Consider the following 12,188-nt stretch of genomic DNA (forward strand, 5'->3'; position numbering starts at 1 on the left):
AATATATATAATAATAACAATCAATTTCTACAATATTTATTTATGAAGCAAGGATTTTTTGTGAAACCAAACCCATCTGTTTTCAGAGTTAAATTGTCACGTTGAAGAGTTTTAGAAAGTGATATCGGTACATAGATGAAGCACTCAGTAGTGAACAGCATCCACATTATCTAAAGGCAAGCGTCAAAAGTTAAAGTTTGGCAGGGGATTGTTTGGGCTGAGGTCCAAGCCACTTCTCACCTGGAACATAAAAAACAACATATCGATGAATGAAGGATACAAAGAAATGAATCTGAAATCAGCAACAATAATTCACTCATGATTTTATTTGGAGAGTTAAAAAATGCCTACCAATGCAGTGCGCCATCAGCTCAAAACGGTCAGAGCCAAAAAACGGCTCTGGCTTTCCATCTACATGACAAACGATGAGGGGGAAGCCAAAAGCCTGCACAAATACCATCAACAATTCAGATTAGTCCAAAAACTTGGAAGATGTTTTCAGACATGGAACATGGAAACATGGAATTCTTATAATGTAGGAAACAAACCGCCTTGACTCGTTCCAAACTCATTCAAGTACTTAAACAAACCAAAACAGTTCAGACAAGGTCATCTCTCTTACCCCGTGGTCAAGTGCTTCCTGTGTGGTGCTTTTCAACTTGTCCTTAATCTCCTTGGTGGAGGACAGCCTCAGCAACTCTCCCACCTCACTGGCAGACATCCCTGCCTTCATCGCTGCCTGCAAGACAACAGCAGTTGACACAGCAGCACACATTTCACCAGTTATTCTGTTATTCTGACAGTCAGAGGTGATCTGAGGGGATGGGGCGTACCTCGGAGAGGGACTCAGGTGTGGTGATGTCTTTGTCTTGGCTCCAGATTCTTCTCCACAGCTCCCTAGAAACAAGCTCTACCTGCTTGTCATCCTTTGCTTGCCCCTGCACGGCCACCACAAACCGCATTGCAGACAAGGAGCCTGGGATGAATTATACAAAAAAAACGATTTTGCTCATTATGTGGACAAGGGATTGGTTCCTACATCTTTAAATAGTTTAGCATTTGAATAACAGAGAGTAGGGTATTCTGTAGTGGTGACTATGTCTGACTCCCAGGTAAAAGGTTGTACGGTGGCATTTTAATGATGTTGCCGTTGTAAACAGCTGTAAAGCCCAATGATGGATAGCCTTACCTTTTTCAAACATGGCCTCGAAAGGGTTACTTGGAGCCTTAAGGGGAACCTCAAAGTACTGGGCCAAGCGCTCCATGTCCTTGGTCATGTACAGGAACTTGTTTGGAACCAGCCCAGGAGGTTTGTTTCCTACATTATGAACACACAATTGTGACACAAGATTGTCAACTATGGACACACATATGTAGACTATGTTTGCATAGCAACACATATAGTACAACAAAAAAAGGTTAAACACAGCTACTGATTGACCAAAAGCTTACCAGACCCTTGCATAACGCCTCCCAAGAAACCAGGACGCAATTTCAGCTCGATGTTCCACACGTTTCGATATCGGCACATAACCTAAATATGCACAATATGCACATCGTTATTATTTGTTGTATTTCATATTCTACATTGTAATAGCAACATGACATACGAACCTCAAATGCAAGCCAGGTGTACGGGGAAACCACATCAAAGAACAACTCGACCACTTTCTTAGAGGACATCTTCAGGATGTTTAAGTGTCGGTCTCTTGGATTGTCGTCCTCTACGACGCAGCCTATAATACTTTTATTTGTATATCTGGAGGGAAACAGCAAGTTGAATCTATCGAATCAGGGTCGCTGTCTGTTTACCTTTCTGCAGTAAGTCAAGGGTCACTTGAATCTTCCAATGCAACTTGGCAAGTCTGCGCATTAAATGTGTCAATTCAATATCAGTGATATATAACTATATCTTTAAATAAAATGTTCTGCTTCGTTTAGATGTACTGCAGGGAGATATTGAACTTTGGATACATTCTACGTAGTGAACGATATGTTGCAGACATGTAAATCATTTGGATAGTTACTACCGCCAAGTCCCAGTGATATTTGTGCTCATCCGGTTGCTTATGTTGCTGTTCTAGCATTAGCAACCCACCACTGACGATGAAGCTTCCTTCCGCTTTCATACATGCTTCATTTGTTTTGGAAGAAAAGGAGCGGATCGACAGACACAATACTGCCACCCCTTGGCTGCCCTTGGGCTGAATATAACAAGAAAAACAACATGTTTGACCGTACTTTGCCCTTCATTTGGTTTTTATCAATGAAGAAATACATTTATTTTTCGAGTAGTTTACAAGTACAATAGATAAAATACATTCTGTGTCATTTAGGCCTACTAAAATGTACTAGAAAAAATAAAATAGTACACAATTTCATTTAAACAATTATAGACAATCAGGGTGCGTATTTGTATACACTTTGTAGCTATGACTCTTCATGAGAACACTGTTGGTTTTCGATGTTGGCTGATTCTGAATTTTCTACCACAGGAACTGTAGAGTCTGGGTTTTTTTCACTGAAAAGCAGAAAATAACCCCAATTATTCTTATCTGCAACCTTTATTTAAACAGAGAAGCTCGAAAATCCCATGACATTTTAATGAGGCCCGTATGTACAGAGAATATTTCATGGCAGTAATACACAGGGAGATATGTAAGAAAAAAATATATATAAATGAATACATCATATACAAATAATTAAATAGGTAAGATATGGAATAAAAGAAAAACGCAGGGAATTACCAACAATCAAAATATAAATAAATAATGTAATAAATAAAACACATAAAATATTGATTAATAAAACTCAGTTGCAATAGAGATAACCTTATTAGACTTATATAACAATATACTGATACATAGAGGATTGGGCCGTCCCATGTTGGTTAATATTGCTTTGCAATGGCCCAGCAGAATGCACTTTTCTCGTTTCAGTCTTTGTTTTAATTTATTAAAATATTTTGTGGCACATAATTTTAAAGCGGTTTTCCCTAGTTCAGAGAAGATTCCAGGTGCATGCAGAACTAGCCTGCTTGTGTGTGTAAACTGGATTTCCACTGTTAAAATTGAGGTGATACAGGCTGGTAGTTTTAGTTGCATAGTCTTATAAACATCAAACTGTGTTCCTCCCTTCTTATTATGAGGGAGGGCCAGTCTGCCTTGCTGTAAGAGGCAATGATGAATAGAGTACTTATCCGCTGAGATGATACAGAGAGATGGGTGATAAAGGTTTTAATGCATTAGCAGCAGCATGCCTATATAATATGTTAATCCAGCGCAAATAGAAATGTGGCCTGCACAATATATTTATTTTTGCAGAAGAGAGGCATGCCTTGTGTCTGTATACGAAGCCCAAGTGGGTGTACACAGACCCTATTTTTTTAGCAAGTTTGTTGATGAACACATATACATTTAACTGTAATAATCTACTTTGATAACTGAACAGTTGCTTAAATTTCATTGCCCTTACCTCTCATCATCTTTTTCTGCATATGCGGTCTGCAATGAAGTCAGAAATGAGATTCAATATCACTCGTTTCAGAAAACGTATTGCATCCTATGCATTCTATTTTTCAAAGAGAGGTGGATAACTTACCTTTGGCCTGTGCGATACAATCCCCCCAATTTTCTTGGGAACACCGAGTGTGTCAAAAGAATGACTGCGCACGCGTATGGCTCTCTGGTGAGAGAATCAGGACAGAAAATATTTACACCCTATTTGGTGAAGCTCCAAACCAGGACTGATAAGAATTTAGGATTAACCTTGAAGTTTTCGATGAAACCTCCACTGCCTTCGGACACGCCCCTAAGCCCGTCACACGATGGCAATGTCATAGAGGATGGATCTCCCAGCATGCACTGGGAGCGGGCGGACAGTTCGTTCTGCAGGCCTTCTAGTAGGGACGAACGGGTGCGAAGCTTGATAAGAAAGATGATGAATAATGAACAAGCATGGGTAAAGTGGTATCGGCTGATTGTGAATGAACTTTGACCTTACTGAGAGCCTTGCTTCCATATCGTTTGTATCTGCCTACCTCCAAACGGCTGAACCTCTCTGCCTTGTAACAGGAGATCTCTGCATTGATAAGTTTGGTGAGGAGGAACTGTCTCAGCAAGGAACTCTGGTGGACGAGAGTCAGATTAAATATTTGCATTAGGTCAACACATAGAGGTTGAAGGCTGTCCTGCGGTGTATCTCCCGGTCCCTTACATCTGTAAATATGGGAGGATCTGGTAGAACAGGACCAAAAGGGGGGACATCATCTCTGGCGGTCACACACACCTGCAAATAGATGATGTTCTTAATTAAATTAACAAGCATCAAGACCAAACAAACGATTTATCTCATAATTGCAACAATCCATTCTTGTTTTGTCTTTGACTCAAATCCTTGTCTAATTTCTGCACCTTGCATACACTGCTAATGGCTGACCTGGTATCCTCCTGATGCTCTCTGATCCTGCTCTCCCCGGATCTTGCGAACCACCAGGAAGCAGTGCAGGAAGTGGGAGCTGATGATATCAGAGATGAAAGGGGTCTTGCCTTCCTGGTAAACCAATGCCACGATGTCATTCCCAATGTGTCGCTTCCTCTGTAACTAAGTAGCGGAGATAGAAGATGACAGGAGGAGGAGGAGGAGGAGGAGGAGGAGGGGAAGAGTTAATTGCCGATGATCTTTTTTCCAAACATTACCGTCTTACAGTAAGTTTGAGGCATCTCATTTGGAAAGACGGCTCTTAATCGCTGTGACGAAATTGATTACAGTGATGCAGCCTCTGACCTGCTGCGGGTCGCCCTCAGTGAACGGCAGCTTGGTGGCTACATGGAACATGATGTGTCTTCCCTGGAAGGAAGTGACGACTGCATCGTCTCCAGTTTGACCATGAGACACATCCAGACCTCCTCTGAATCTGAGCCAAGAGTGATATGAGACCTCATGTGATGACAGGGCATGACATATTTGTAATTTCAAATGAAGACTCTGCTAGGTATTTTCCTTTTACCCGGTGAATCCCTGCAATTTAACTGTCTCTCCCAAGATGGACAGGAACTCTTGGAACTCCTGAGTTTCCTCGGTGTTGCTCAGTATGTCCTCTTCCGTGAACTGAACACAAAGACACATTTCCACAATGGAGGGCACGGTCTGTACATAATAGTAGGATGTGTTCCAAAGGGTTTTTAAAAAATATACCTGCCCTTCTTTCTGAAGCAAGATACCAAACTTGAAATTGGAAGACACCCTGTGCTCATCAAATGCTATTATCAACTCCGGAGCCTGGAGATTTGATGACAGATGACATAAGGATATGTAACAGAAAGGGAATAAGGTGAGATATGTTTTGGAAAAGTAGTGGCATGGATGAATATATATTTTATATTCAATACAAATGTCAATCTTCAATTATGGAATAGTGTCCGACCTTCAGATAGCTGACTGCTTCAAACCGGGTCACGGTGACATTCTCACAGAGCCTCTAGAAGTGATATGACAGTGGAGTTCATATTATGCATTTTTATAAAGAGATCTACAATCTTTCAACTGCAGGTAATCTGGTTACCTTGGCTAACTCAACAGCAGAAGGAACATTGTGGAAAAGAGAAAGGGAGAAAACTCCATGCAGAGAGCACTCCATCATCCTGCAAGACAACAATATTGTTTTTTAGAAAGCATATGCTTTCTTAAAACTTTAAAATATAATTAAAATAAAATAAAAAAATAAATATATTCAACATAGACAGAAATGTATGTGATTCTTGAGGCTTTAAATTACTTTGGAATTACAACAATAATTATAAAGAAATTAATAAAAAATAAAAATACATTTAAACATTGTATAAAACTGATATAAATACTCAAAGACACTACATTGTCAAAAGTCTAAATCATTAAACCCTGAAAGATTAATAAAGTCAAATATCCAAACCTTAAGATGACTCGAATTCTCTGAGCTTCTCCCTCCAAACACACAGAGAGCACCAGTGGACCCAGAGAGGCATCCACTGCTATGAACGTGTGATGGTACTGAAAGAAAGAAGACAGACCAGCTACATCAGGTAGTGGTAGTCTACTGGTAAGGGTGGGGCTTGGCTCCCAGCTAGGGGCACTGCACTCAAACACCCATTTCTGCATTCTTTCACATTTCTACCTGTCATTCTTGACCTTTTTTTTTTTTATTACTAAAAGCATCTGCCAAATGACATGAAATTGTTAAACAGCAAATACATGCAAACACGATAATCGATTGAATGTTAACAATCGCTTATATTTTTGTAATATAGTAATGAAGGTTATGCCCACTAACTAGTGAGCCGAAGAACTCTCGGTAGATCTTTGCATCGCTGTCTCGCTCCAATATATCATAGCAGGCTGGGTCCAGGCCGTGTTGGGGAGAAGTGCAGGGGCTCATGTCTACAAGCTTATCCAGGGGGGGATCCAGCCAGTAGCCTCCCAACTTGGGGGGGAGAACGAGGGGCACCTCACCTCCTATCTTCAGCAGTTGGGTCTGCGACGGAAACAAGACGAGGCCTGTTAATGGTGGTCTGTTCATTCACCTTTATTTACATTGTTATTATTTAGCACTGTTGTCGTTGTGGTCCAATAAACCATGTGTCTAATGCATCTGCTTACAGCTTAGAGTGGAATTTAGGGTGGCTGACCTTAAGAGGTGGCGGGAATACACATCGTTGCTCGTCTATTCTACTTCCCTGATGGAGGAGAAGAAGGAGGAAGAGCAGTGATACAATGGTGAAAAGATGCCATTGTTCATCAAGGAAGCAGGAAAAAAGATGTGCACTTAAAACTCTTACCTGCAGCTTTTCGATGATCTCGAACAGCTCTGTAACCTGTAATCAACAGCGGTCGGTCGCAGGGACAGACAGAGGAGGAACAGTCGAACGGCAGACAAGTAAAAGAAGAAACATGCCTTTAAAGAGGAAGATGACAACGAATGACTCACAACATTTCACTGGAATGAAAGTGGAAAATGCTGCTGTTATAGTGTTCGACAATCAGTCTTTGAATGCATTAAATAAAAAATAAAATAAAAATATAGTAGGCCTATATATATATTAGCTATTTGTTTCGGACAGTTCATTATATATATATATATATATATATATATATATATATATATATATATATATATATATATATATATATATATATATATATATATACATATATATATAATGAACCGTCCGAAACAGATGCTGAACAGATGACAATGGTGATCACCCTCTGGTTGCTGCTGACAGAGCAGAAGGGCTTTGCGTCCCTTGCAGCAGGAAGGGCCAGGACGTCTCGTGTGCTGAGGTCTGGTTCTGCTCTGCAGCCACAAGTGGATATGCACACATCAAGGATTAATGTGTGCATGCCCGCATGTATTGCTTGCTATTGTAATAATACATATAGTAAAAAATGGAAAGAGCAGCATGTGAATCCTATGCAGTTTTCTCATTACAACATGTAAACCGGCCTGCACTGAACAATGAAGGGTTATCTACAGAAGCGGGAAATATGTTATTACACCGGACAAATGGAGCCTTCATTCTTCAGGAGCCGAATCGGCCCACAAATACAATTTCATTCAAATTCGGTTGAGTGGATCTTTTCAAGTTAAAGATGTCTCCACTCACCTCCCACATGTTTCTAGAGTGACGCTTGTCTTCCTTGGTAGCAACTTGATGTTCCTCTTTTCTTCATCCATGACTCTGTGGCACTATGTGCGTTTGACATACACCAGTTGGCTGTGGCGTCAATCTGATGGGGCTGGTTAAGGACTGAATTAATTCTCTCTATCATTCTGCCACTCCTCCTCCTCTACCTCCTCCTCTATCTATGCCCCCTGCCTCTCACTCATTTAAGCTCCCCTGCACTTCCTTCTCTCTATCCCGCTGTCATTCAGAGACACCGAGTTAACCCACTCTTGGCCACAGGTACACTTCGATAACAAGCAGCCACCACGACCTCTGACACGAGACGTGCCAGTAAGTGAGCTGCGTCTATAGATCGCATGATGTAATATTCCACTAGTAATACTTTCTGAGGAGGGACTGAGGTCACACGTCTTGGAAGGGAATAGATATTGTAGATTTTTCTCATGGACCTGTTACCCTTTTAGTCAGGAGAAATCATCAATTATTGATGGACCACACAGCGAGGGCGGGGAGACAGACAGCAGGAGAGGGTAAAGGAAGCCCAGAGAATAAGAAAAAGATAAAGAGAGCAAAGGGGTAAACAAACAAAAAAGCAGACTTCTGATATTATAAATTTATATAGGTTTATATATGAACGTTATTGCATAACGTATTTTAGGCCTACACAAACCATGCCCTTGGATTGCATGGGCTGCATTTAGTTCATTTGTTTTCCAACCAATGATATAGGCTACCCTTTTCTTTCACTCGTGTATAGCCTACTATTTGGTCACTGGTTCTGTCACTCTTCCAAGTGTTTTCATCAATTGGTTTATTGTTTACAGAGAGCTGAGTTCAAATTCAAAAAGTGTCCTTAACCAGTGATAAACAGCAGACGACCACCCGCTGCAAACACCATACTGCTTCGCTCCTTGGGAAGTCAGTCAAAGAACCCGCTCTTGTCATTGGTTAATAAAAAAAATAGTGAGTTTTGACTCCGCCCCCACTTCGCTGTTTGCGACCCGCGCCGCGGAAGTTGGAATACAGGCGACCCAATGTGAGTAAATAACGTGGGATGATCGATGTTTAAGGACCTAAATGTTTTCAAATAGGCTTCTGGTTATTGGAGTAAAATGATTGTAGTCAATATCTATAGAATGTAGAGCAGGTAGTAACTTTATACAATTGTACATTTAATCCGCTAGCTAGCTAGCTGGTTAGCATTGTCCTTTGCAGAGCACTAGAGTTCAATACGACACTGAATGATGTGTTTATGCATGGGGTATGACAACAATTAAAAAATGCGTCCCTTGAGTATATTCTTAGATTTATTGTGCATAGTTTCGGATACACTTGTTTGCGTAAGTAGCGTACGCGCGCAAACCCATGCCTAAACGTTGGTCATTATCGATCCGTAGATTGGTAATTACACATATTGGGATTGCTGACAGTAAAAACAATAGAGGTCCATGGTTAACGTTTTGTCTTGCGTCATATAGTCAGTCCAAAAAGTATACAAAGCATCAACAAAGCAACGTATTACACAGTTACTACGTTCAGTTCTCGTGTGTAGTGTTCTAGGGTTGATCACAGTCACTTTACTTTTCACAGTTCAGTCTGTGTACACCCACAGCCGACCATGCTGCAGTGCGGGATGTCAGAACGGGACAAGCGGACTCTCCGTAAGCTGTCTGCGGTTCTCTGCAAGCAAATGGTGGTAGACGCGCAACTTGTCCAGTCTCTACAGGCGGACGAAATCCTTAACGATGAAATGGCGGAGAGCATTCTGGTACGTGAATGGCGCGAATGAGTGTTGTGATGGCTTACCTCATACTTTCTATAATTCTTATTGCAATTCATTTATTTTTATCATACTTCAGAACGAGAAAACCTCTGGAAAGCAAAACTGGCGGTTGCTTTTCCTTCTACCCAAGCGGGGCCCCAGTGCGTTCAGCAGCTTCTGCTCAGCACTGCGAGACACTGAGCAGCACCACTTGTGTGACCTGATAGAGAAGCACAGCACAAGCGTAAGTTTATGCATGATGATGATCACAATAATGTACACCCGTATATGAGTATATGCATTATAAACCTATTAGCGTTCTTGACACATTCGACTGTTGTGCCTTACAGAATTCGAAACTTCAGCCAGAACGAGATACACAAGTGTTGAAGACTTACCCAGAGGAAATAAGTGAGGTGAGCGGGGCCCTCTTATCAATATTTAACAGCTGTTATCAATGTTATAACAAAACCACTAAACCAAACTATGTAAAACATACATCCAAGCTTGGAAATTGGCAACATGAACTAAAATCCAGGAAGATAATATATATATATGTAATATAATAGTATTTAAGTAAGTAGACCTTGTGGTCCAGTCACTTGCCCTGCAGATAGACAGTGAGAGGGATGAGGCTGGCGCATCCGAGCCGTAGATGGCTTCCTGCTCTTAGAATCTAAACTCAGTGAAGGGACAGAGGTGACCATATAGAGGCAGTCTCTAACACCTAATATTTAATATTAACATTTATACAAATTGCTAGGACAGCAATACTAGGATGCTTCACAAGTTAGAGGCTCTGCATTTGTCCACAAAACGTTTTCCACTGACCCCCCATGCTTTAAATAACAAATGCCTGATGTTCAGTTGCAGAGGTTTGTCGAGGCCCCTCTTGCACATCCTACACAAGAGGCCATAGCAGCTAAGAGACAACGGACACACGGTAAGTGTAGCCTTCAACACCAATGCTTCTATACCTTCAACAATATTATGTGTCTGTGGCAACAAAAGGGTGGGGTGTCTGAGAAAAGGCAAATAGTTTGTGGTTTTGTTTGAATCGAGAAACCATTTGAGTTGACCTTGTGGTTGAGTGGAAGTGGAATGGAGGTTGGCTCTGAGAGATTTACAGCATCTAGCACCACGCCCCAGCGGAGATACCCTGACCCTGCTTGGGCTTTCTCTAGCAGTCATAAACTAGACATAATACAACGTGGAGATGAGAACCTGACTATTTACAAAGAAGGAACACAGGGCACAGTCAGTGCTTTGAGAACATTGTTTAGCACATTGGAATGGAGTCACTAGATTCACACTACATTCCTCTTCACTGGTTCCTTCCAAGAATAGACAAATAGTCATTGACAAAACAACAAAAACATTTAATGGTAATGTTTTCTTGTGCATTAAACCATACTAAAATGTTTTATTTAAGAAACCTTTTCCCTACATTTAGTTCAACTTGTTAATCTGATTGTATACTAATCATATGTGGTACTGTTACAACCTTATCAGTAGGACCGTCAGTTGCAATGCCTGTGACCGTGTGTTAATATTTGTTTCAGATTCCATGGAAACAAGTCTGGATACCGACTGCCCTATTACAACCCCAGTGCTTCCGTGCACCCAAGACTTCTACCTGACTCGCTGCAAACAGGTGAGAAACATTAAACCTGAGCTGGGGTGGAATGGGAAGGCGGGGTTTAGCGTTCTGTTTTCCACCTATCATGAGCCAGGACAGTTTTATATGAAACACAACCCTACTATATTTTTGATAGAAGCTCAATGGTTCTAGACGTCGACGACATGTTCAGTTTGTATGTGGGGGCTTGTCTTATGGGGAGACAGTAAAGACTTTTAGTGGTCTTTACTGTCCCTCTGTCCCCTTAGTGGTAGATGGTCATCGAAAAAGGACATTCTTGGTTTTGAGAAAAAAGGAAAAAGAATAGGAAACAACGACAAATTAAATGAATACCAGTTGTAATTATTATTACTTATTAATCAAAATAAATACAATGATATGCAAATTCATTAAAATATCAGGCACAATATCATCAGCGTCATTTGTCTAAATTAATTCATTGCAAATAGTATCATATGACTTATAACCACTAAACCACAAAAAACTGTTTCTGTCTCCTTCCAATGTCCCTGTGCTTAACATCCCTCTCTTTCTCCCATGGTCCAGTCTTACAGGATGTGTTCGTCACCGAGAGGCTGTGCCTTAGTGATCAGTAACGTGACCTTCGACCCCTCCACCGCCCCTGACCTCGACCACAGGAAGGGCGGTGAGGTGGACGAGGAGGTTCTCCGGAAGGTCTTCACAGAGCTAGACTTTGTAGTCTCCGTGCACCGGAACCTCACCGCTCAGGTCAGACCCACACCTAGTGCAGTCATGATAATAAGGATCATAAGGGTCATAATAATAGAGCACATCTTTTATCACCAACGTCTGTTATTGTCAGGGTTTTTCTATCCTGTGTTCAGAATCCAACATTGTAATATGGATCCCTGATATTCTTTAACCGGCCTATCCATTTGACCATTTGGCAGGGAAAAGAAAACATCAGGGTACCATGTTAAAACCACTGCATAGCCTGGGGCAGGTGTTAATTGCGGACCCTGCCCATGTTAGAAGTGTGGAAGTTGAGGAGGTGTGATATCCCCACAACACACTCTATGTAAAGCGCTCTGGGTGACTGAAAAGTGCTATATAAATTCAAGCCATTATTAGGGGTCCGAGCAGCAAAGCTGCTTGGTCCCCTATT

General features: G+C 41.2%; 3 protein-coding genes across 11 annotated transcripts in view; 1 reads left to right on the forward strand and 2 right to left on the reverse strand.

Moving 5' to 3' along the window:
* Nucleotides 1-20: 20 nt before the first annotated feature.
* Nucleotides 21-2,058, reverse strand: LOC115554426 (glutathione S-transferase kappa 1). The gene is made up of 7 exons (XM_030371167.1): nucleotides 1,615-2,058; nucleotides 1,453-1,534; nucleotides 1,190-1,318; nucleotides 834-976; nucleotides 623-739; nucleotides 352-445; nucleotides 21-240 (listed from the first exon to the last, which is right to left on the reverse strand). Exons 1-7 carry the CDS (start codon nucleotides 1,681-1,683, stop codon nucleotides 191-193), a joined length of 684 nt encoding a protein of 227 aa, XP_030227027.1. The 5' UTR covers nucleotides 1,684-2,058; the 3' UTR covers nucleotides 21-190.
* Nucleotides 2,059-2,230: 172 nt separating this feature from the next.
* Nucleotides 2,231-8,125, reverse strand: rap1gapl (RAP1 GTPase activating protein-like). Of its 5 annotated transcripts, none has more exons than XM_030371156.1 (18): nucleotides 7,641-8,113; nucleotides 7,240-7,330; nucleotides 6,813-6,928; nucleotides 6,663-6,702; nucleotides 6,308-6,508; nucleotides 5,930-6,027; nucleotides 5,564-5,642; nucleotides 5,426-5,479; nucleotides 5,197-5,280; nucleotides 5,009-5,109; nucleotides 4,786-4,915; nucleotides 4,438-4,602; nucleotides 4,216-4,287; nucleotides 4,040-4,126; nucleotides 3,768-3,923; nucleotides 3,601-3,684; nucleotides 3,475-3,503; nucleotides 2,231-2,521 (listed from the first exon to the last, which is right to left on the reverse strand). In XM_030371156.1, the coding sequence occupies exons 1-18, from the start codon at nucleotides 7,709-7,711 to the stop codon at nucleotides 2,431-2,433; spliced, it is 1,749 nt and encodes a 582-aa protein (XP_030227016.1). In that variant the 5' UTR covers nucleotides 7,712-8,113; the 3' UTR covers nucleotides 2,231-2,430. The 5 variants fall into 5 exon arrangements, 3 of the variants coding, with proteins under 3 accessions (XP_030227016.1, XP_030227018.1, XP_030227017.1); XM_030371158.1 differs by having other exon boundaries at nucleotides 6,813-6,848; nucleotides 7,240-7,325; nucleotides 7,641-8,110; XM_030371157.1 differs by having other exon boundaries at nucleotides 6,663-6,710; nucleotides 6,813-6,848; nucleotides 7,641-8,109.
* Nucleotides 8,126-8,568: 443 nt separating this feature from the next.
* The window catches only part of casp2 (caspase 2, apoptosis-related cysteine peptidase), a 12,037-nt gene continuing 8,417 nt past the window's right edge, over nucleotides 8,569-12,188 (forward strand). For 3 of the 5 annotated variants that reach the window (XM_030371159.1, XM_030371163.1, XM_030371160.1), the window contains exons 1-7: nucleotides 8,569-8,697; nucleotides 9,252-9,429; nucleotides 9,521-9,667; nucleotides 9,774-9,839; nucleotides 10,291-10,366; nucleotides 10,986-11,077; nucleotides 11,609-11,791. In XM_030371159.1, the coding sequence (XP_030227019.1) occupies nucleotides 9,280-9,429; nucleotides 9,521-9,667; nucleotides 9,774-9,839; nucleotides 10,291-10,366; nucleotides 10,986-11,077; nucleotides 11,609-11,791 (714 nt within the window). In that variant the 5' untranslated portion in view covers nucleotides 8,569-8,697; nucleotides 9,252-9,279. The remainder of the gene's footprint in view (nucleotides 8,698-9,251; nucleotides 9,430-9,520; nucleotides 9,668-9,773; nucleotides 9,840-10,290; nucleotides 10,367-10,985; nucleotides 11,078-11,608; nucleotides 11,792-12,188) is intronic. The other 2 variants (XM_030371162.1, XM_030371161.1) reach the window with 2 other exon arrangements.

Source organism: Gadus morhua, chromosome 11 (assembly GCF_902167405.1).
Source record: "Gadus morhua chromosome 11, gadMor3.0, whole genome shotgun sequence".
NCBI classification, from domain to species: domain Eukaryota; kingdom Metazoa; phylum Chordata; class Actinopteri; order Gadiformes; family Gadidae; genus Gadus; species Gadus morhua.